The sequence below is a fragment of the Salvelinus sp. IW2-2015 genome, linkage group LG13 (genome assembly GCF_002910315.2).
Source record: "Salvelinus sp. IW2-2015 linkage group LG13, ASM291031v2, whole genome shotgun sequence".
NCBI classification, from domain to species: Eukaryota; Metazoa; Chordata; class Actinopteri; order Salmoniformes; family Salmonidae; genus Salvelinus; species Salvelinus sp. IW2-2015.
Genome location: NC_036853.1, coordinates 38,302,294 through 38,327,835, shown reverse-complemented (window position 1 = coordinate 38,327,835; position 25,542 = coordinate 38,302,294). Strand labels below are relative to the sequence as shown.

At 42.4% G+C, this 25,542-nt stretch overlaps 2 protein-coding genes across 2 annotated transcripts in view; one reads left to right on the top strand and one right to left on the bottom strand.

Annotated features, from left to right (window-relative positions):
• The window catches only part of LOC111971418 (anoctamin-8-like), a 62,737-nt gene extending 46,395 nt beyond the window's left edge, over window positions 1–16,342 (top strand). Inside the window, 8 exon segments of the mRNA XM_023998184.2 lie at window positions 1,756–1,811; window positions 1,949–2,023; window positions 4,479–4,726; window positions 4,925–5,435; window positions 9,481–9,672; window positions 10,686–10,817; window positions 11,930–12,040; window positions 12,444–16,342. Of these exon segments, the coding sequence (XP_023853952.1) occupies window positions 1,756–1,811; window positions 1,949–2,023; window positions 4,479–4,726; window positions 4,925–5,435; window positions 9,481–9,672; window positions 10,686–10,817; window positions 11,930–12,040; window positions 12,444–13,145 (2,027 nt within the window). The 3' untranslated portion in view covers window positions 13,146–16,342.
• A 17-nt stretch (window positions 16,343–16,359) lies between these two features.
• Window positions 16,360–22,731, bottom strand: LOC111971417 (DET1- and DDB1-associated protein 1-like). The gene is made up of 5 exons (XM_023998183.2): window positions 22,385–22,731; window positions 21,116–21,196; window positions 20,968–21,019; window positions 20,734–20,795; window positions 16,360–20,505 (listed from the first exon to the last, which is right to left on the bottom strand). Exons 1-5 carry the CDS (start codon window positions 22,391–22,393, stop codon window positions 20,401–20,403), a joined length of 309 nt encoding a protein of 102 aa, XP_023853951.1. The 5' UTR covers window positions 22,394–22,731; the 3' UTR covers window positions 16,360–20,400.
• Between the last annotated feature and the right edge of the window lie 2,811 nt (window positions 22,732–25,542).

Sequence of the window (25,542 nt, the reverse complement as noted above, 5' to 3'; positions counted from 1 at the left end):
GAAGCTGGTTGAGAGAATGCCAAGAGTGTGCAAAGCTATCATCAAGGCAAAGGGTGGCTACTTTGAATAATCTGAAATATAAAATATATTTTGATTTTGACACTTTTTTGGTTACTACATGATTCCATGTCTTATTTCATAGTTTTGATGTCTTTACTATTATTCTACAATGTAGAAAATTGTAAAAATAAAGAAAAACCCTTGAATGAGGGTGTTCTAAAACTTTTGACCGGTAGTGCGTTTATAAACGTCCCTTTTTCAGGACCCTGTCTTTCAAAGATAATTTGTAAAAATTTCATTCTAAAGGGTTTAAACACTGTTTCCCATGCTTGTTCAATGAAACATAAACAATTAATGAACATGCACCTGTGGAATGGTCGTTAAGACACTAACAACTTACAGACGGTAGGCAATTAAMGTCACAGTTATGAAAACTTCGGACACTAGGGGCCTTTCTACTGACTCTGAAAAACACCTTAAGAAAGATGCCCAGGGTCCCTGCTCATCTGCGTGAAAGTGCCTGAGGCATGCTGCAAGGAGGCAGGAGGACTTCAGATGTGGCCATGCAATAAATTGCCATGTCCGTACTGTGAGACGCCTAAGACAGCGCTACAGGGAGACAGGACGGACAGCTGATCGTCCTCGCAGTGGCAGACCACGTGTAACAACACCTGCACAGGATTGGTACATCCGAACATCACACCTGCGGGACAGGTACAGGATGGCAACAACAACTGCCCAAGTTACACCAGGAATGCGCAATCCCTCCATTAGTGCTCAGACTGTCCTCAATAGGCTGAGAGAGGCTGGACTGAGGGCTTGTAGGCCTGTTGTAAGGCAGGTACTCACCAGACATCACCGGCAACAACGTCGCCTATGGGCACAAACTGTCGCTGGACCAAACAGGACTGGCAAAAAGTGCTCTTCACTGACGAGTCGTGGTATTGTCTCACCAGGGGTAATGGTCAGATTTGCGTTTATCGTCGAAGGAATGATCGTTACACCGAGGTCTGTACTCTGGAGCGGGATCGATTTGGAGGTGGAGGGTCCGTCATGGTCTGGGGCGGTGTGTCACAGCATCATTGGACTGAGCTTGTTGTTATTGCAGGCAATCTCAACACTGTGCGTTACAGGGAAGACAACATCCCTCATGTGGTACCCTTCCTGCAAGCTCATTCTGACATGACCCTCCAGCATGACAATGCCACCAGCCATACTGCTCGTTCTGTGTGTGATTTCCTGCAAGACAGGAATGTCAGTGTTCTGCCATGGCCAGCGAAGAGCCCGGATCTCAATCCCATTGAGCACGTCTGGGACCTGTTGGATCGGAGGGTGAGGGCCAGGGCCATCCCCCAGAAATATCCAGGAACTTGCAGGTGCCTTGGTGGAAGAGTGGGGTAACATCTCACAGCAAGAACTGGCAAATCTGGTGCAGGCCATGAGGAGGAGATGAACTGCAGTACTTAATGCAGCTGGTGGCCACACCAGATACTGACTGTTACTTTTAATTTTGACCCCCCTTTGTTCATGGACACATTATTCAATTTCTGTTAGTCACATGTCTGTGGAACTTGTTCAGTTTATGTCTCAGTTGTTGAATTTTATGTTCATACTAATATTTACACATGTTAAGTTTACTGAAAATAAACYCATTTGACAGTGAGAGGATGTTTCTTTTTTTGCTGAGTTTATATATATTTTTTATTCAGGTGATGATGATTATTTCTATTAATGCTGACATTTCTTCCCCCACAGAAAACTACAGACTCCAGAGTGCCTATGAGAAAAATCTCATCATCAAAATGGTTCTTGTGAGTGGTGTCATCTTCTTCCTTATTACATGGAAATTGGACTCACTTTTCACATGACAAATGATTGAAATACAGAATCCACACTTATACTTTCTCTCAAGTTTTTCAACTCACATGTTTTGTTTCTTTATCTGCAGTTTCAGTTTGTAAATTCTTACCTCAGTCTTTTCTACATTGGATTCTACCTCAGAGACATGGAGCGTCTGAAAGAGGTAAAAGCGACTGAAATCTCACCATGTTTCCTCTCCTTCCAAAAGTTACCCAAACCATTTTCACCTCCCTGGTCTTCCTTCTTTAATCCCACTACCTTCTTCACATGTTGCTCTCTCTCCATTCTGCCTATTTCTCCATCTGTCTCTGTGTTGTGTGGGTCTTTGGTGCTGGTCTTGTGGTGTGGTCCTAGATGTTACTGGTGTTCTCACTGGGCCAGAGTCTTCTCGGGCAGCTGAAGGACAATGTGCTGCCATATCTCTTTCTCAAGATCCAGCTGCTGGTCTTCACCATCTGGGTCATCAGGGCCTCTTTTAGGTCCAACGTATGAGTTCGCCCCCCACCGTGGGGTCAGGGGTTAGTCATCTTCACATTACCTGCCCAGCACCCCATACTTTTTATGGGCCTAATCATAGAATTACATATAGAATCCCTATTAATTCAATATGATCTCTGTGGGCCTAGTCGTGAAGATTTGTATTTAACTTTTTTAATTATTACCTTTTTTATTGTGGCATAAACACAACCCATCATGCTTTTTCATATGATTGTCAATCACTCACTTCAAAGGGCTCCTTCACTAGGCTACCCACGCATGTTCATCCACTCGCAACATATTTCGAACCTCCAAACAGTGGTGAATGGAAAGAGACATCTGTTACACAAAACACCAAAAAGTGTCATGCCATTTGCCGATTGACATTAGGACAGATTTTATGTGTCCACTACTGTGATAGGCTCATGTTTTGCCAGGACGCCGTACCGAACCACCTTACTTTCACCCGTGCTTATTTGTTTAGAGTTGTAGTCTGTTCGTCTGTTGTGCTTGTAGTTTGTAGCATCTTTATGTATCGTTGGCATTGCATAGAAAGCTTTTATTTAGGTTAATCTCTCGTGGAAAGATTATGCGTGTAAAACGAGAGAATCTGTCGGGACTGAATGGGATGCGTAATATAAGAGTAGCAGTAGTTCCAGTGTTTTTCAATAAATCACGATTTCGCAGTTGTTAGTATCTTTCGAAATTCGGGAACAGGAGGGACATTCTGCCCGTAACTTGCAAAGAGAGAGGGTGGAGCTCATCGTTCTAGCATTTCTTGATCTTTTAACATGTATGGACCCAGAACTTAATGCTATGTTGATTTACAAAACACATAACACACAAAACCAATGCTTCCCACAGTTGTTTTTTGTTCTACATGTTTCGTTGTTAATTATGTATGTGATGTACATTTTGAAGCATTTGACATGTCTGTTAAGCAGTGTTATGTTATGGGTTTTATAGCGTCTGACTACCTGTGGATTTGGACATTTGTCCTAATAAGGTTTGTGTCGTGAAAGTCATGTGCCCGGCACATCACTCTGTCCTCTTTTCTGTCTTTCTTTCAGCCACTCTGTTATTACTGTATATTCTCAGTGTTTTATTTCCGAAAGCCAAAAATGTCTGGGATATGTTTTCATACTGCACTTTCTGTTCGTGTTAAGGAACATTATAAGCACTGAGTGGGCCTTTGTGTAAACTGATGGACCGACTATGGGCTGTCTGTAAATGTGCTATCTGTGGTTTGTGCTTTGACTTGGTCATGGTTTGCAGTGAAAGGACACTGTCCTGGGTCTTACCTCTGGGCCTGAGCACAATGCCCTGTAGTTATTCCTGCAGTAGTAGTTTTACATGTCATGGTTTTGATGTAGCACATTTGACTAGGCTGTATACAGAGTAGTGTGTGTATCTACTGTATTTGAATGGGCATGAACTGCTTGCGGTTTATATAGAGGATTGTTTTCAGTCCATCATATATAGTACCGAGTGAATATTATACACTGAGTATACCAAACATTAGGAACACCTTGCTAATATTGAGTTTTGCCCTCAGGACAGCCTCAATTCGTCAGGGCATGGACTCTACAAGGTGTTGAAAGCGTTCCACAGGGATGCTGGCCCTTGTTAACTCCAATAATTCCCACAGTTGTGTCATGTTGGCTGGATGTCCTTTGGGTGGTGGACCATTCTTGATACACACAGYAAACTGTTGAGCATGAAAAACCCAGCAGCGTTGCAGTTCTTGACACTAACCGGTGCGCTTCGCATCTACTATAATATCCCATWGAAAGGCACTTAAATATTTTGCCCAATCCCCCTCTGAATGGCACACAAACACAATCCATGTATAAATTGTTTCCTCCCCTTCATCTACACTGATTGAAGTGGATTTACAAGTGACATCATAGCTTTCACCTGGATTCACCTGGTCAGTCTATGTCATGGACTGGTGTTCTTAATGTTTTGTATACTCAGTGTATTTCTGCAAAGAAATTATATTTTTTAGCATTTTATTTGTTTAGTGTGGTGCCTACTTATGGAAAGCTCCACCGATGGTATTTAAACCCAGTGACCGATCATGACAACTCTGACCTTTTAAGCCTTGATCCTCTACTTTATTTAACCCTTGATCCTGTCAGATGCTGGCCACCCTTCTGATCACCCGGCAGTTTGTCCAGAACGTGAAAGAGGTGCTGCAGCCTTACCTGTACGAGCGCCACAAGCTGGGCGAGCTCACCCTGCGCGGCGTCTGGGACCTGCTCCTCTCAACCCTGCTCAAGTACTGCCGGCTGGCCGCAGGAAAGGCCCATGCTTCACCCACTGACCAGGCCGTCCCGGGCCACGGCCTGAGGGGAACCAGATCCGGGGTGGGACAGCCTGACCCCAGGTAATGCTGACACAACGGCTTATATTCATTCATGAATAAGTGAAATTAGAGATTTTTTTTTTAGGGCATGTTTCTTTGAGTATAGACAAGTCTATATTTTGATTTGTTTGAGGATGTGTGACCTATTCACATTATCAGATACAATAGTGTTGATTAGACTAAAGTAAGTGGAAGCCTAACCTTTCTGCTGTTCGATAGGGAGAAGAAGTGTCTGAACGGTGGATGTGGGGTGCCTGACGTGGAGGAAAGGGAGAGGGAGGAGGGAGACAGCGGGAGGTTCAGTGAGGGAGAGAACGAGGAGTTAATAGACTGTGGCCTGAAGCTGAGGAAGGTTAGCTTCATAGAGAAGGTGGACAGGAAGTCGTCTGGAGGGGGCTGCGTCCCCACAATAGAGGATAGTTTCCTGGAGGATGGCAGCCCCACCATGGTGGAGAAGGGGATGGACCCGGCCTCGGTGTTCGAGACGTATGATGATGCCGATGACAATGAGATGAAGGACACGGGTGGTTCGGCCAATGAAAGTGTGGCGGCTGCCCCACTGCCTTCTGGGCAGGAGAGCACGGTGAGGGTGCGTCATCACAGACGGCAGAGGAGTTTGGAGAGACTAGACTCTGAGACCAAGAGGGAGTCGTGGATCGACCCGCCAGAGGAGCAGGAGAGTACGATTCTGGCACAGGCTGAGATTGAGAGCTGCATGCAGACCTATGAGGTAGGACAACACAAACACATACATAGATTATAGTTGAAGTTGGAAGTTTACATACACTTTAGCCAAATACATTTAAACTCAGTTTTTCACAATTCCTGACATTTAATCCTAGTAAAAATTCCCTGCTGGTGAATTTTGGCCCATTCCTTCTGACAGAGCTGGTGTAACTGAGTCAGGTTTGTAGGCCTCCTCAGTTCTGCCCACACATTGTCTATGGGATTGAGGTCAGGGCTTTGTGATGGCCACTCCAATACCTTGACTTTGTTGTCCTTAAGCCATTTTGCCACAACTTTGGAAGTATGCTTGGGACCATTGTCCATTTGGAAGACCCATTTGCGACCAAGATTCAACTTCCTGACTGATGTCTTGAGATGTTGCTTCAATATATCCACATAATTTTCCTCCCTCATGATGCCATCTATTTTGTGAAGTGCCACCAGTCTCTCCTGCAGCAAAGCACCCCCACAACATGATGTTGCAACCCCCGTGCTTCACTTTTGGGATGATTTCTTCGGCTTGCAACCTCCCCCTTTTCCTCCAAACACAACAATGGTCATTTATGGCCAAACAGTTCTCATCAGAGCAGAGGACATTTCTCCAAAAAGTATGATCTTTGTCCCATGTGCAGTTGCAAACCGTAGTCTGAATTTTTTAATGCGGTTTTGGAGCAGTGGCTTCTTCCTTGCTGAGCGGCCTTTCAGGTTATGTCGATATAGGACTCGTTTTTACTGTGGATAAGATACTTTTGTAACTGTTTCCTCCAGCATCTTCACAAGGTCCTTTGCTGTTTTCGGGATTGATTGCACTTTCGCACCAAAGTACGTTCATCTCTAGGAGACAGAACGCATCTCCTTCCTGAGCGGTATGACAGCTGCGTGGCCCCATGGTGTTTATACATTCGTACTATTGTTTGTACAGATGAACATGGTACCTTCAGGCATGTGGAAATTTCTCCCAAGGATGAACCAGACTTGTGGAGGTCAACAATTTTCTTTTCTGACGTCCTGGCTGATTTCTTTTGATTTTCCCATGATGTCAAACAGAGCACTGAGATTGAAGGTAGGCCTTGAAATACATCCACAGGACACCTCAAATGATGTCAATTAGCCTATAGGAAGCTTCTAAAGCCATGACATAATTTTTCTGGAAATTTCCAAGCTGTTTAAAGGCACAGTCAACTTAGTGTATTTAACTTCTGACCCACTGGAATTGTGATAGAGTGAATTAATCTGTCTGTAAACAGTTGTTTGAAAAAATGACTTGTCATGCCAAAAGTAGATTCCTAACCGACTTTCCAAAAAAGTCGGGGGGGGGTATACACGCGTGATTTATAATCGAAGACAATTATCTTGGTAGATAATGCGTTCGGCATTTGATTGTAAGGAATTATAGGTCAGGTGAACAAAAGGACTTGAGTTCCTGTGTGTTATGATTACACCACAAAAAGTTAATCATAAGGCATACACCCCCCCCCCCCCTTCTGCTACCAGAGAATGTTTGTCTGTCAGCGCAATGCCTAAAGTGGTTTGAGCTCTGAACTCTATTCCCTCCCTGTTTGTTGTTGGGATGGTATGGGTGGGTTCTATGTTTACTTTGTGGGGAACACTTCTAGTTATATTATTGACTACTTAGCTAACTTGAATGTAATTACATGGCCGTTCCACCAATTTGGTGCCCTTTGAGAAGTGTAACTTGGTAAAACAAATAAAAATGATTTAACCTAATTTTAACATTCTGTCATAAAGAACACATTTTCCCATCAAGAGGTTAAATACATTTTTAAAAGACTATAGTAAGGGCCTATTAAGTGCCAAATAAAGTAACAGGGTTGACGTTTTCGTCTTAACTCAGCCATAAATCCTCTTCTGACAGAGGGAATGGAAACTTGTTGTGTGCAACAACAAAATAAATGTCATTGTTAAAACATTTCTAGCCTTTCCATCTATGGGTAACAGGGTTGACGTGTTATGCTCGATCCGCTCAGTTTTCCACCACAAAACACCAAAACAAATCTAAAAACTTGCTTTTACACTATTATTTGACTATTAGATGTTCAATGTTTCTTTTGAAATAAATAATAAAAAATATATAGTTTCACAATGTTAAATCGTGAGTTCAGTTCACATAACAGGGTTGACCATAAAATGAGGGACAAACGTAAATGAATCCCAAATCACATGAAATAAATGATCTTCAGAAATGACCTTGTCAAAGCAACAAAATAGCTAGGGCTATATACTAACCAGGTTTCCATCCAACATTTTTATGCGAGTAAAGTACGCCGGATAAAAAATGTAACGACAGGCTTTATGGAAACTGAAAATGTGTCAGTAAACTTTTCAAATGTCYATAAAACAAAATACGCTACATGGTAAAATGAATTGTGCAAAAAATGTAGGTCGAAAAGCTTTTATGCACAAATATTGATATAACAACCATCATAGCGAAGTAAACTTGGAGTCACGCGATTACATGTTGTGTGATCCTCCCACTACCCATCGTCGGGAAGCATGCAGATTATTAGGCTACAGATTAAATAAATTATGATGAACTTCACAGGGTGGTGAATGTGCAAGGTGATGAGTTTGATGCTCCTTTCCTATAAATATTGAGGGTCTTATTCTGGTGACATGATCATCGTTGCATGGCTAGCGTTTGACAAATAAAAATAATCGTTCTCCATAATAATCTCATCATGTAGGCTATCCTACCCGCACTGTATCTAAGAGCTGTTGGCTAGAGCACAAGTGCCAATACCAGAGTGGGCACACATGCTATATAGTGCAACATTTTTGTGAGAAAATCATCAGTAGAGTTGAAAATTCAATGGAAACCCATTTTACTTCAAAGGGTATTTTTAAGTGCACTACATCATCACGCAAAGCCTTTTTTGATAGAAAAACATATTTGATAGAAACACATATCTGGTGGGAAAATGCACATATTATTTTTATGCAAATTTTAGAATATGCACATTAAAATCTCTCACCGATTGGATGGAAACCTAGCTACTAATGGTGAAAACCAACATTTTTCCAAGTTAAGTGGGTTAAAATCTTCCTATAAGTCAGAGGGTGCACGGAGGGGCATGTCAAAATGCTGAATTTCAGTACTTTAGCAAGTCTTTATTCATATAAAAAAATCAGATGGAATTCTCCATGTGGTCTATATTAAAAGGCACTTAATTTAATATAACTGGCTGATAATTTTTTCATTATTTTACCCCTTTTTTTATCCCCAATTTCATGGTTTCCAATTGGTAGTTAGTCTTGTCTCATCGCTGCAACTCCCGTACGGACTCGGGAGAGGCGAAGGTCGGGAGCCCTACGTCCCCCGAAACAAAACACAACCCAACCAAGCCGCACTGCTTCTTGACACAATGKCCGCATAACCTGGAAGCCAGCCACACCAATGTGTCGGAGGAAACACCATACACCTGGCGACCGTGTCAGCGTGCATGCCTGGCCCACCACAGGAGTCGCTAGAGCGCGATGGGAAAAGGACATCCCTGTCGGCCAAACCCTCCCCTAACCCGGGTGACGCGGGGCCAATTGTGCATCGCCCCATGGGTCTCCCGGTTGCGGCCGGCTGCGACAGAGCCTGGACTCGAACCAGGATCTCTAGTGGCACAGCTAGCACTGCGATGCAGTGCCTTAAATCACTGCGCTACTTGGGAGGCCCCTAATATAACTGGCTTTTAAAATGCAATATATTGGTGCACAATTTTGTATTAAAATATCGAAAAAGACACTCTTTTCGTGGAACAACCCTACAGTGCAGATACAGTATGTATTACCACCAAGAAATGTAAATACATGGTATCTGTATCTTGCACTCAGAATCAGTAAGATATTACTTTAGGTCTTTTGACGTCACTGTGCGAGGCAAAGTTAGCCATGACTAGCTAACTTCCCATACATGTACAACTACATTTACACAACTTCTGTTCTGGCCCTTACTGAAACAATAAAGATATTAAACACTGTGATAATTATCTATCCATGTCACCGTGCTGACAGTGTCTTATGTATTTTGTCCCTTCCAGGACACCTTCCAGGACTACCAGGAGATGTTTGTCCAGTTTGGCTATGTGGTTCTCTTCTCCTCAGCCTTCCCCTTGGCGGCCATGTGTGCTCTCATTAACAACATCATAGAGATCCGCAGCGACGCCTTAAAGCTCTGTACCGGCCTGCAGAGGCCCTTTGGTCAGAGGGTGGAGAGCATCGGACAGTGGCAGGTAGAACAGTCTGTTCAAGCTCAGTACTTAATATGTCAAATTGAAAGAACTTACAAAAAAAAGTAGAAATGATACTTAGTGGCAGTTAGGACTGAAGTACAGGTAGGACTGAGGGACACTGGCAGGTAGAACTGAGGGACACTGGCAGGTAGAACTGAGGGACACTGGCAGGTAGAACTGAGGGACACTGGCAGGTAGAACTGAGGGACACTGGCAGGTAGAATCTGACGGGACACTGGCAGGTAAGGAACTGAGGGACACTGGCAGGTAGAACTGAGGGACACTGGCAGTAGACTGAGGGACACTGGCAGGTAGGACTGAGGACAACTGGCAGGTAGGACTGAGGGACAGGTAGGACTGAGGGACACTGGCAGGTAGGACTGAGGGACACTGGCAGGTAGGACTGAGGGACAGTGGCAAGTAGAACTGAGGGACAGGTAGAACTGAAGGACAGTGGAAGGTAGGACTGAGGGACAGGTAAGACTGAGGGACATGGACAGGTAAGACTGAGGAACAGTGGCAGGTAGGACTGAGGGACAGGACAAGTAGGACTGAGGGACAGGACAAGTAGGACTGAGGGACAGGGCAAGTAGGACTGAGGGACAGTGACAGATATGACTAAGGCACAGTGGCAGGTAGGACTGAGTGACAGGTAGGACTGAGAGACGGACAGTGGAATGTAGGACTGAGGGACAGGTAGTACTGAGCGACGGGACAGGTAGGGCAGAACAGTAGGACTGAGGGACAATGACAAGTAGGACAAGGACAGGTAGGACTAAAGGACAGTTCTAAGAATGGCAGTGGGAACGGGGGACTCTGGTTATGGAAGGCCACAGTGTTCACAGGCTTTTTTTGCAGCCCAGCACTAATATTTCATAAACAGAGCCCTGTCCTTTAGTATAAACCTAATCATGAATTTACCTTGTGTAAGCTTTGAAAGCATGAGGTTTTGTGTTATACTGCATGTAAATACAGTAAGCCTGTCTGTTGTGTGTGTGTCTCTCTCTCTGCAGACAGCAATGGAAGCCATGGGTCTAATCGCCATCATAGTCAACTGTTACCTGATTGGTCAGTGTGGTCAGCTGCAGCGACTCTTCCCCTGGCTCAGCCCTGAGATGGCCATCATCTCCATTGTCATCCTCGAAGTACAGACTCTACTACAGTCACACACCTGACATCAGCTAATGCCTAGGCTTTAGCTCAGTTGGCTGATGGGGTTTTGAGTCTCACTCTGTTTCAGTGTTGGCAGAGTTTAAATAGGGAGGTGGTAGACTAACTCTCAGCACTGATCCAGAGTCAGATTTGATTGACGTCTTCTAATAGTTGAAGGGAGGATATATGGCTGGTCAACTGATCTCAGAGCAGCTCAACCTCTCAAACTGACAGCAGCCCAGCAGGCCTTATAGACTTGTCTCTTTAAAAGTCACCTCGGTGAGCTGTGGTCATAGTAGCGTCTTCCAAGACACATTTCAAACGTTTATTGTGACCTGCAGCTGCACCAATGCGTTTTGGCATGAAGCCGTCCTCAGTGTGCAGTATACTAGCAGTCTTTCAGATGAGATTAAAATGAAGTCAAAATAATAAATATGACATATTTTGGAGACTGCTGGGCATGTCATTTGCAATTTCATATTAATCTCCTCCTTTCTTTAAATCTTTCGTAAGTAAAGATGTCAAAGTTGTTTTACATCTCAGAGAAGGGATTTTCATTAGAAAAATCTACCATGTTGAAGCTAGTCTTATCACTAGTCAGCAGCAGGTGTGTCTTAAGCCCCTATGAAAGCTTAGAAACAGGCAATACTATTTTAAAGCTAACCACAGCTACCTCAATGAAATGTATTCTTCTCTGAGGCAGCTTTCAGCTAAGTGCCCATAGCAGTAAAAAATTATAAAGTGTGAAATGAGGCGGATCATTCCTGGCTACTTCTGTGGTTGTTGACAGGGCAGATGTGTGGTGAGTGATGTGAACCCTACTCCCAGCCAGAGACTGTACGTACCTGTAAGAAAGCTCAAGTGTTACATGATCTCTGGACATCTCCACCACTCTGTCACACTGCCTGTGGTGAGGTGTAAAAGGGAGGGGGGGGGCTGGACAGAATAGGAGAGTCTCAACATACTAAATAAACACAACACAGCACTGCAGCCAGTAAACAGCTCACAGGTGAACAGCTCTCTGGCTTGGCCTGCTAACTCAAACAGCCTGACCAGCCTGGTCTTTTAAATGTTATAACGTTCTCTCTTGCTCGCTCTCTCTCAGCACTTTGCCATCCTGCTGAAGTACATCATTCACGTAGCGATCCCAGATGTCCCCAGCTGGGTAGGAGAGAAGATAGCAAAACTGGAGTACCAACGCAGGGAGGCTTTTAAGGTAAATTGTTATAATGGCTTATTTGGTCAATGCCTGAATCACATTGGTGTTGTGAGCAATTCATTCTATCGATCAAGCAATAATCAATCAAATTGATTTATAAAAACCTTTTTACATCACCAGTTGTTACAAAGTGACCCAGTAACCCAAAGTGAAACAGTAAGCCGGCCTAGACCTCAAAGAGCAAGCAGAAGCAGAAGCAGATTGGGTAGGAAAACTCTCCAGGAGGAAGAAACCTAGAGAGGAAACCGGCTCAGAGGGCTATCCTCTTCTGGCTGTACCTAGTAGAAGTTAAGATTGAAAATGACCATCAAGGTCAGATAGTTTCACAGTTCAGAGTGTGCACATGTTTGTCAGACTGTGATTGCGTGAGTTGTTGTAGCAGTTGTTAATCTCCCTACAGAAACACGAGCGGCAGGCGCAGCAGCACTATCAACAGCTACAGAGGAGGAAGAGAGAGGAGGAGGAGAGGCAGAGGCAGACGGAGCACCAGGCTCGCAGGGAGAGGGAGAGAGATGAGGGGAAGGACTCCTCCGGGGGAGACCACCACCACGACAAGAGCCACGGGGGGAAGTCCCGCTCTGGAGGGGGTGGAGGTGGGGACAAGCCCAAGAGGCCCAGCTCCCTCCTGGCCAACAACAACGTGATGAAGCTCAAACAGATCATCCCTTTACAGAACAAGTTCTCCTCAAGCAGCGCGCGCTCCCCTCAGTCTCCCACCGGAAACGAACCCAAGCTCCCCGGGTTCCTTAGCTTCAAGTTCCTCAAGTCGCCCGAGAATAAGAAGGAAGCGGCTGCTGCCGCTGCAGCTGCAGCCGTGGCAACGAGTACCACGACGACCGCGACCGCCCCCGGCGGTAACCAGGAGCGGTCTCAGTCGCCGAGCAAGTCGTTCAACCCTGGGAAACTGTTTAACTTTGGGAAGTCGGAGGGGGGCTCCTGTGTGAATGGGACCCAGTTACCTCGACCAGGAGAGGGGTACCAGGCGTCTGACAAACAGCCCACCAAGTCTGACCTGAATGGGGTGACGGACGAGCGCCGTTCACCTGGAGGGGACGCAGGGGAGATCAAACACCACACGGACTCCCCGGACCGTAAAGTCTAGTCTCTCTTTGGAAAGAGATGACAAACTGCTGTGAGAACTTAACTTGATATATCTACTACAAGGAAAAATAAGTGGGGTGAAAAGGCCAAGCCTCTCTCCATGCTTTCTGGGTCTGAGGTTGTGTATGTAGACATTGCCTAGAGGCTGTGAGGGGAATTGGCTGATGGTAATGATGATGAAATCATAACCGTGTGCGTATAGAGACACACATACCTCACTTTTGTCTGCAATACATATAGACATGCATGAGCTGTGTTTCTAAAACTTTTCGGGGAAAAAGGGAGAGCAGTTTATCTTGATTTATTCTCATCTGAAAATTGAAATCATCTTGGTGGCCATCTTGCCACTGAAACATAATAGCCTGGTTTTGGGGGAGAGAAGGAAAAACATTTATTGGTGTGTGTGTGAATCAAATGCATAACGAGACCTTTCGTAGCATCCACAAAATGGTCGCCTGATCTCATACACATTTGTAACTATGAAGGCCTATCAGCTTTTCTACTTAAACGAAGCAGCTTTGCTAGCCGTGCAATATCAATCGGTGTTTAAAATTTGAGCAGTACTGCAAAACACGAAGTTCATTCTCATCAGCCTAATCTCCCATTTTAAAGACATACATGAAGTGCCATGAGCTTTATTTACAAAGCAAAAAGAACCACCCGAGCTTAYTATATACCTCCCAAGAAAACAACAGGAATATCTGAAGTGTATGTCTGACAGTGAGAGTGGATGTTGTGTAAGGCAGAGATGAAAGTCGTTTGATAAAAGACAACACATACTGTCTCCTATCAGTATGTGTTCTAGAGAGAGGAAAAGAAAGAGAGGGAGAGAGAATGACAGTTGTTTTGACTGATGCCTGCCCAGGAAACTGAGAGTCCGATGAAGGAAGATGCCACAGGATGTTGACATGGATGTGTGTGTAGACTAGACAGTATACGGTATGTGCTATGGAGAGTTTGGGTTACTGTGTGCCATTCTAATCTCTCCCCATTCAAGCCTGCAGAGAGACACATTATAGACAGTATACTAATCATGGCACTCCATTTCAACACAAAGATCTGACTAGATTAGTGAGAAAGAGAGAGCATTTGCACTAAACCCCGAAGTCCTGCACTGAGACAAGCAGAGCTTGTTCTGCAGGTGTAAGGAAGGACCATACCAGCCTGCCTCATAACACAACCTAACATATGCAAACACTTGCTTTTCTTATCGCTAGTATCTTATGCTGATGCTGTTGTTATTTCATCTGGATGGCTGCTGTTCCCAATCATTCGAGAGCTGGCATATATTTTATTTCCCCTTGTGTCTTTTGGGATACATGTCATTTGGGATGTTGCCAAACCAGTACCTTTCTGAGTACACTGGCATGTGAGAACATAGTTACATTTCTCGAGATCCCAGATTTCTAAATTCCTTTTATAAGCAAATCCAAAGGGATTAATCAACCATCTTTATTTTCTATAATGTGGCCAGATGATGGTGCCAGAGAACAAGAAAGTGGTTTATACGTCTCTAATTTAGAGTATGATGGCATTGTCCTTGGATACTGATCAGCAGTCAGTTGTGTGTCCCCCACCCCTACTGTTAAGTTTTGGATTTGGGGAAGGTAATCTGATATTAGATCTGTGCCTATAAACTCATAGTACATCCAGTCTTCCTCATTGAAAAGAAGAACGAACCACTGCACTTCACAGCAGAGATTCAGCACAGAGACATGCAGTAAACATTAACTTTGCACCTCCGCGTCATCCTCTTTGGCTAGGATCTTTGCAATAATATAGTATTGGAGGGACATAGTGGCACAGCCATATAGACTAGTCTTCTACTGGTCCGTGCCTTAGCCAACTGCATTTCTAGTTCCACTACCCAAATATTTCGATCTCCACCTTACCTGGCTTCTCAGTGTGGGTATTAACATCCCATCTCTCCTCTCTCCATCTGGGCTGAACCAGACGCACACCGGTCTCCCTTCTGAAATAGGAAACCTAATCTAAGGAAGCTTCCCTAGTACACTGTTCTTTTCATCTCTCCCTGTGCTTTAAATATGAGACGAGGTTACCTAAAATGCCTATCAAATATGAATTTTGGCAAAAAAAAACATGCATAAACTTTCATTTTGCATGGATTGCCTAGCTGTAACTATACAAACTACAGAATAATGTCATGCTTCTGCAATGAGACTCAATATGGTATTTCAGCCTGGTCTCATAGACTAAACATAACATAGTACATGTACATGTGGTGGTCCCGTGTGGCTCAGTTGGTTGAGCATGGCGCTTGCAACGCCAGGGTTGTGGGTTCATTCCCCACGGGGGGACCAGGATGAATATGTATGAACTTTCCAATTTGTAAGTCGCTCTGGATAAGAGCGTCTGCTAAATGACGTAAATGTACATCCGGGACACTCAAGTTAGTATGATATATTATGTTTAGTATGGTTACTTATCTCATCATGGACAATTTATAGTTAATTAGCAACTTTAACTACTTACTACTTTTTAGCTACTTTGCAACTACTTAGCATGTTAGCTAACCCTTCCCCTAACCCTTTAGGCTAACCCTTCCCCTAATCTTAATCCTTTTAGCAAACCCTAACCCTTTAACCTAACCTTAACCCCTAGCCTAGCTAATGTTAGACACCTAGCTAGAATCGTAACATATACATCTAGCAAATTCGTAACATATTGTACGTTTTGCAAATTTCTAACATATAATACGAATTCTAATTTGTAACATCATACAAAGTTGGTGATGGCCATCACAAATTAATACATACCATACGATACATAACATATCATACTAAATGGAGTTTCTCAGATTTACGCTAGGAATGTATTTCCTCCAACTTTATAATGAAAAGGTACCTCTCAGTCCCAAAACATARGTTTTCTGGAGACTTGTAGGAGGAGTGCTGATGATGCCGTGAAGTGGATGTGTGGAGGTGAGATGTACTGTACAGCTACCAGTATGTAGAACCCTTCCCTTAAACCTCTTAACTAAATTTAAAATAAAAAAAACATATTCACAACAGCCTCACTAACTGACAAGACATAATGTTCTCTTCCAATGTACCACTGTACAAAAAAAAACTTTATTTTCAAGAAAAATATAATACTGGGAAATGGGATTATTTATTTTATTTTGTCATATTTTTTGTAAGATTTGAAAATAGATAATAAAACAAATGTAAACTGAAATGTTCATTTCTTTCTTCACTGAAACATGGAAGTATGAAACAAATGTACATTTACATTGTTTCAATTACATAACGGAAACAACTTTAAAAAAAATATGTATTATAATTTTTGGATACTTTTTACTGCCCTTTCTCCCCAATTTGAGATATCCAATTGGTAGTTACAGTCTTGTCCCATCGCCGTACGGACTCGAGAGAGGCGAAGGTCGAGAGCCATGCATCCTCGAAACACGACCCTGTCAAACCGCACTGCTACTTGACACACTGCTCGCTTAACCCGGAAGCCAGCCACACCATTGTGTCAGAGGAAACACCTACAGCTGGCGACCGAAGTCAGCGTGCATGCGCCCGGCCCGCCACAAGAATTAGCTAGAGCGCGATGGGACAAGGACATCCCGGCTGGCCAAACCCTCCCCTAACGGTGTGCGTACGTGTTAATTGTGCGCCACCTCATAGGTCTCCCGGTCATGGCCAGCTGGGATCGAACCCTGGTCTGTAGAGATGCCTCAAGCACMGCAATGTCTTAGTTTCCAGCAGCGGTCTACTTTTCAATAAAAAAAAAAATATTTGAGCGAAGCTGAAAATAACATTTAACCTACATAGGTTGGTTGTTTCGACACATACGCAACTATGGGGCAAAACAGACGGGGCCTGGCTTAGACTGTTGACATGTAAACTATATTTAATCTCCAAATGTTTATTGAAAACAAATACATTTGCACAATGAGCATTTGTCTCTCAAATACATGTTTACAGTTGTTGGTTTGCTAGCTAGCGAATTTTTGCCATATAGGCATAGACATCAGTCAAAACAAGACATGGTTTCAATAACAAGATATGAACTGAAACAAGCCACCTACAATCCCCCACAAGGCAGCTTCTTTTCAGTGTTGCAATCTATCTGACTATTCACAATCATAACGTGCACCTTCCGGCCACATCGATGCACGCGCATAATTTTCATGATGTCAGCCAACCCATCTATACACAATAAAACAGGGCTAGGCGTAGCGTGTATATTGACGAGTCTAGTAGAAGCATAACATGTCTTTATGCTTCAAAGTCAGAGGATGGCAAGTATACCTACAGAAGGAAGATCACTGACAACAGTCAACTCACTTCGATTGCGCATCTGGAAAATACATTTGCAGTGATTTTGTTGAGCAGTGTAAATATTAACAAAGGTCTGGGGCCTGTTCTGAAGGGTGCAACGTTACAGAAAATGTATAGAAATGTATTATATAGAGCAGATTAGAGGTTGACCGATTTATTCTTTTTTCAACATCGATACTGATTATTGGAGGACCAAAAAAAGCCGATACCGATTAATCGACCAATTTTAGGTTGTAGGAATTATGACTCGTTGACTATTTCTCTATACCATTTGTATTTCATATATCTTTGACTATTGGATGTTCTTATAGGCACTTTAGTATTGCCAGCCTAATCCTGTGAGTTGATAGGCTTGAAGTCATAAACAGAGCTGTGCTTCAAGCATTGCTAAGAGCTGCTGGCAAACGCAGTAAAGTACTGTTTGAATGAATGCTTACGAGTCTGCTGCTGCCTATCACCGCTCAGTCAGACTGCTCTATCAAATATCAAATCATAGACTTAATTATAATATAATAAACAGAAATACGAGCCTTTGGTCACTAATATGGTCAAATCCGGAAACTATCATTTCGAAAACAAAACGTTTATTCTTTCAGTGAAATACGGAACCGTTCCGTATTTTATTGAATGGGTGGCAACCCTAAGTCTAAATATTGCTGTTACATTGCACAACCTTCAARGTCATAATAATGTAAGGTTCTGGCAAATTAGCTCAGTTCGCAACGAGCCAGGCGGCCCAAACTGTTGCATATACCCGGACTCTGCTTGCACTGAACGCAGGAGAAGTGACACAATTTCCCTAGTTAATATTGCCTGCTAACATGAATTTCTTAACTAAATATGCAGGTTTAAAAATATATACTTCTGTGTATTGATTTTAAGAAAGGCATTGCTGTTTATGGTTAGATACATTTGTGCAACAATAGTAACCATGTGTAGTTAATAGTGATTATGTGAAGATTGTTTTTTATAAGATAAGTTTAATGCTAGCTAGGAACTTCCTTGGCTTCTTGCAGCCACAAGGTCCTTTTGACGCTGCACTCGCGTAACAGGTGGTCAGCCTGCCGCGCAGTTTCCTCGTGGATTGCAATGTAATCGGCCATAATCGGCATCCAAAAAGGCCTTAATTAAATCGGCCATGCCGATAAATCGGTCGACCTCTAGATCAGGTATTAATCATATCATCTCGTTTCATTACTATCTTATCTTCAATGATGTGAATGTTACCAGTACTAGTACCAACTAAATCTCTGGAACAAGGCAGGTTGGCTTCCTCTCACTACCTATTTTTGCATTCCATGGCAAGTGGTCTGTTACGTCTCATACCATCTTTATCCTCTTCTCCACACAACTTCCCCCCCAGCTCGGGAAGTTAGACTTTTTTTTTTATACAAGATCACAAACATTGGGTAGCAGTGCTTCTTAACATTTAATAACAGCATCTAGTATAATATCCATGTAGCTACATGTATTCATTTTACAAAAGGCAGATTCAAAGTAAGTTATTTTTTATAAATATCAAGCCAAGACCTTAATATCTAACAGCAGGCACTGGCTATTATATTTACATACAGTCGCTAGTGAAAGTCTACATACCCGTTGCAGTCTTCACATTTTGCTATATAAAAAAAAGACAACACAGGATTACATTTTATTTTCCAACCGATCTACTTTTTAGATTTAATTCTAATGCAGCAAAAATGTGAAGAATGTGCAAGGGGTGTGTACTTTCACAAGGCACTGTAGTTCTTCATACTGAATACAACATTCTCTCTACCGCTCATATTGATGGAGACTACTATTCTTTGTTCTACCGGTGCTATAACTTTTGAGTTTCACAAAAATACCTAATGGGTCCATCGATTGCAGTGTAAACAAATTGAAAAGCAATTCTAGAAAACTGAGTAGTCAACACCTGTGACTAAAACAATTTGGCTTGACATTCCATTATACATTTCTTTTAACAGGGATACTTTGCCAGAAAGCAGCAAACATTCAAACTAAGCTAGTAAACTGTTGAGTCACTTGTCATCCAGGCTGTATCACATCCGGCTGATTGGGAGTCCCATAGGGCGGCGCACAATTTGTCCAGCATCGTCCGGAGTAGGCCGTCATTGTAAATAAGAATTTGTTCTTAACTGACTTGTCCTAGTAAACATCTCAGAACTAAAATTGACAGTAAAACAAAGCAGCAAACTTCAAACACAAACAAATCCAGAGCAGAATGGAAGATAATGCACGTTGAACATTAAGTCCAGGGGGAGGGTTCTTCCCAGTGATGTGTATAAACCCTGGATGACTGACAGGGGGCACTGTATTGAAGCCTCAGCACAGCCATCTTGGTAATCCTCCATTGTAAAAATAAATAAAAAATAAATAAAAAATTGTGGAAGCCACATTTGTTTTTGACACCTATTAGACACTTTAATGCATACTTTTAAATTATATTATGTGAGATAATTTGAGTAATAGGGTTAATGTCCCAAGTCCAGCAAAAAAAAGCATGAAATGCATGTAATTTTGTTCTTCAAACATTTAATTGAAATACGGCTGACTGCTCCTACTGGAGAGTGCCAATATGGCAGACCAGTGGCTTCAAAGCCTCTCAATGGCCAATACATTGCATCATCAATCCAGGGTTTATATACATCCTTGGGTCTTCCACTGCTGTGGCAGGCAGAAGTTCAGTGTATTGGGTCTGCTGACGCAAACTGTGTGGAAAGATGTTTCAGGGCTAGGCAGTGAAGCTGAAAACAGGGCACTAGACAAGGCAGGAAACTCTTTGAAGGTAACAACAAAAAAAGACACTTTTTTTTTCATTTTCCCAAACCAGAGTGGACATTTTCTCAGGTTGTTTGTCAAAGTGTGAGTGTCTCGTATGTCTTTATAGTCATGTCTGTTGTGTGCCTGTACTTCCTCCAGATGCACGCATCCGTACACACACTCCTAAGAGTCCTCGTTCATCTCTTGGCTATCTGTCCTTGCAATTTTGTGTGGAGGTGCTGGACTCCCTCCCTCTCCTTGATCCTGTTCCCTCTTCTTCGCTGCATTCTGTTCCAACAGAGGAGGACAATCAGTGCTTTCACTCACCTGATTGACAACCTCCTCTACAAAGTTGATGTTTCAGAGTGAGCATGGCTGACCATGCTTTAAGCAGTTCCTGGTCTGGTACAGGTCACCTCTGTTACTCTTGCAGGACACCTTACATTTATGAATAGCAAGGTGTCATGCTGTAAATGTATCTATTCATTCAGGAATGGGAAGCCCCCACCAACTCACCTTTTTGTCCCACTGTTGGTGAAGGTAGCGAAGGAGGATATTTGTTTTCTCCGTGACAATGACTAGGAAGTAAAAGAAATCCATTTATGAAGAATCATTTTGTTGTTTTGGAAGGGGAAATGGCTTGAGTTTAAAATAAAAGAATTAATTTCTAGCAGTACATGTTTCCCAAGACAAAACAAATAAAGACTATCGATGAAGTCTGTGCTCTCCAGTAAGGATGAAGGAACTTACTCTGTTCTGAGGGGTACTCGCATGTCGGGAGGTACACGGACGGTCTTCGGTTCTGTAAAAAGTAATTTAAAAGCGTTTCAGGTGGAACAAGACTGATGATGTTCATCTGTCATATTACAAATGTTCTGATAGATGAGTAAGTGCTCACCGATGCTTTGCACACAGGGTCTGCATGGAACAGGCTGAAATTGCTCTTGTTGTAAACAGGGAGACCCTTTAGGAAATCTGCCTGTAGAAAAATATTATTCAGAGCATTAGCGCCGAGGTGGTTGTATTTAATTAACGTTTTATAAAAAATATTTAAAAAACAAAGGCATGCAACAGAGGACAAACATGGGTACATTTAAGTACCGACACAGAGCGACTCGAAGGAGTCAGAGGTTCATTTAAAAAATAAATAATAACTCTAGTCTGCACACAACTCAGTGGAGTTGAGTTGAGGTACTTGGCTAGTTTAGGTTGACATCTAGTTAGTTCAATATGAAGGATGCTTTACTGCCCCTTTGACAGCGTTTGGTTCAAACTACAGAGAAGCAAAGGACTGTATGTTCTGGAATAAGTGACCTCCAAGACACCATGGGGTGGGTGGGGTACACCTCTGCTCGAAACCGGGGCTGATGCCATGTGGCTGACACCCTGGGCGTTCCCTGTCATATATATGGTCGAAACAAGTGGAGGATTCTATCTGTGGCAGGTGAGATACAAGCAAAAATTTGTATAACTAAAACAAGAGGCTGTGGTCTGTCGTTTCAAATGGGAACAAATGAGCCATAGTGGGCAGAACAGGCAAGGAGGGAAGACCCAAAAGCACGAGTTAGCGAGATCCAATTGGCGCGTTCTAGCAACATTTGCATATTTCCGTTGGGGAACGCCTACTCAATTGCGCGTGTGCAATAACTCAAGTCGCCTTTCCACCCCGTCTAAACGCAATTAAAATAAAATAAAAACACTTTAAAAGGATAAAGTCTACAAAAAAGCCCACTCTGTAACAGACTTTTGTTTTGGTTACAGAAAAGTATTGAGATCAAATGTTTCATCGATTAGTATATTAGCAGAATGTCAGCCAAAATCCATCTCGTTCCATCTTCTCCCACTGCCGGCCACTGCGCTTCCTCTCACTACCTTATTTGATAGTGAGTGGAAACGCCAACCGGATGCTTCACATTTATACATCTGGTGAAATATCTGTCTCATTGTTCTGTGATACAAGCTAGCTAACTAAGTATTTAATGGCAACACATGAACGTTACCAATAAGACAGATAACGAGCAAGCTACTTCAGATCATACAATTAAATAACTGAAAAATTAACAGCCATATGATGAGATCACTGAACTGACATTAGCTAACGTTATCTTGCTAAGCTGCCAGCTAGGTAGCTGCTTTCTCTAAGCAAAATGTTTTGCCGGTAAGTTACCTTGTCCATGATGTTCCCTTTTTGTGTCGCAAGATGAAACGCAGACTGCTTTGCACAATATCTTGCAGCTGGATAGATAATGTGGCAGGTAGCTAGGTAAAGTTAAAACGGTTCACGTTATCAAGCCAGCGAACGTTAGACAGCGAACGCTGTTTTAGCTAGTTAGATTGCTAGCTGCTCTCCAGCCTACTAGCCAATGTTTATGAAATACTCCACAGTCACTTGTTATTTGAAGCACGCTGTTGTATACATTCTTGCGTCCAACTTTATCTTCTGTAATCATGAAAAACCACAAGTACAGTGAGGCACTTCTTCGATTAGGGTTAACGGCGGTTGGCATCCAATAAATGTTTGCATTACCGCCACCTATTAGACTGGAGTAGAACTCCCTTATACTTTGCTTTAAAAAAAAACGACCATCTACACAACTTATAAAATAATAATTAATAAATCAAATAATAAAACACCACCCTACTCCACTATTTAAATCTATCTAGTCCTACCTCAGACCAACAACTTGAAAGGATGGGACACCAACACTTAACACACCCTGTAACTCTTCTGATATCAAGTCTCGCACACCCAAATACTTCTCTGCAGCTGCCACCACAACCTCAATTTTCTGCGACTTTACTTTCCATCCCTGCAGTACAGTTGATAACCATTGCTATAAATGCTAAAATCCAATCTTACTGAAACATAACATATATCACTTGTTGGCCTATCCCTCTGTGCTGGTACATATATACTACAAACACCACTCCTCTCAGGATCGCTCCCCCTTGACCCATCTTCCTCTACTTTCTTCACTGCCTCAGCATATGCTGCACTACCTTAACCCTGGAAACCTCAACCTGCCTCTCTCTTACGGGACATTTCTTCTTTTTTTATACTTTGTTTTTATTGTAGGAACACAAAGAAAGTACAAATAAAGTAAAATAAAAGAACAAAAAAGATATGGCAGTTACAGTGCACTTCATACCTTCATCATCATATCAGTTACATTAGCATCTTTGAATTAGACCTTTTCCAAGTATGAAACCCATTTCTCCCAGTATTCCTGACCTCTCTCCTGTTGAGTTCTTAAAGCAAAGGTCATACGCTCCATGTGGTGTATTTCTTCTACAATGTCTATCCATTGTGTCACTGTGGGAGGGTCTTTTTGTAGCCATTTCCTAGTGTAGCCTTTTTACTGGCTGCCAGTAGGACCTTCAAGAGGTACTTTTCTCTATTATGTAAGTTATCTGGTATTTCACCCAAGTACAAAGAAATGAATGTTTGTTCTATGTCAAATCCCATTATTTTTCCAATGTTAGATCTTATTTCTCCCCAGTAAGTTTCGATTGCGGGGCAGGACCAAAAGATATGAGAGTGGTCCGCCCTCAATAGACCGCATTCTCTCCAACAAGGGTGTGGTGAGCCAGTCTGTTTTGATTTCAGTTTAGGTGTTATGAAGAAACGTATAACATTCTTCCAACATAATTCTCTCCATGATCTTGAGTTGGTGGAGCTTTGTTGAGTCTCTAATAGGTTCAACCATGTTTCATCAGTTATTTCAATGTTAAGTTCCTCCTRCCATTTCTTTTTAATATAGTTTGTAGAATGTTTCTTTGAGGATTGAATACCCAAGTAGAGATTTGAAATCGTTTTTTTGTTACTCCCCAAGTTGTATGCGTTAGTGAATACTTGGATTAGTTTTGGAGGTGCTTGAGGGTCAGTCACTTTTATCTCCCTTAAGAAATAGTGTCGGACTTGTAGGTATCTGTAAAAATCTTGTTTATCCAAGCCATGTTTTTTACTTAGGTCCTGGAAGTTATCTAGGTTCCCATTCCTTATAATTGTACTGAATGATGTGATACCTTTCTGCGTCCATTGTTTAAATCTGCTGTCCTGAGTTGCAGGGATGAAGCTGGGGTCGTATGCGGGCCAACTCAGCAGTTTGATCTCTCTGTCTAAATTATTTTGCTTAACTACCATAAACCATGTCTTCAGAGTGAAATTAATCCACTGATTTTGTCTATTGTATATTTCTTTTACCATGTCCTTATTTCCCAAAACTGACTGTATGGGTATCTCTGTCAAAGTAGTCTCGATGTCTTTCCATTTGGATTCGTATTCTGAATTGCACCAACAAACCAGAGGTCTCAATTGGGCTGACACATAATAATCTTTTAGGTTTGGTAAGGCCATACCCCCACAGTCGTTTGGTAATTGTAATGTTGTATATCTAGTTCTTGGTCTCTTACTGTTCCAGATAAACCTTGATATCCGTTTATCCCATTCCCTAAACTGTTTAGGTGGGATTTCTATGGGCAGTGATTGGAACAAATACAGTAACCTTGGCAGGATGTTCATTTTGATTGTTTCAATTCTACTTCTAAGATCTAAGGGAAGAGAGTTCCACCTGTCTAGGTCATCATATATTTTCTTGTTGATGTGATCGTAATTCATGCAATAAAGTTTGGGTGTATCTTTTGGTAGGTATACTCCAAGATATTTAATGGATGAAGAGGTCCAGGTGAAGTTATACCTACTCTTCAGCTCTTCCTGTGGGGTATAATTATATACTAGGGCTTGGGTCTTGTGTACGTTAAGCACATACCCTGAATATGTTCCAAATGTTTGTAYAACATCCATCAATCTAGGTACGCTTGAGCCTGGGTCTTTAAGGAATAACAGAACGTCATCAGCATACATGCATATCTTATGTTCACTATCTCTTATTGTTATTCCCTCTAAGGTTGGGTCCTGTCTTATTGCCTGTGCTAATGGTTCGAGGTACAAGGAGAAGAGCGTGGGTGAAAGATTACAGCCTTGTCTTGCCCCTCGCTCTAATTTGATTGTTTGTGTCAAATGTCCATTTATCTTTATTCTAGCGGTCGGACATGAATATAGTGTTTTGATGCACTGTATCACTTCTTTGTTGAAACCAAATCTTTCCATAACTTGGAATAGGTAATCCCATCCCACTGAATCAAATGCTTTTTCTGCATCTAGACTGATTCATATTGCACTTGTCTTATTCTGAGTAATGTGGTCCATGACATGTAGTGTTCTCCTTATATTGTCCTGTGTCTGCCTATTTTGTATGAAACCAGTTTGATCTCCGTCAATCAATTCTGGGATTATGTTCTCCATTCTTTTGGCTATTATTGATG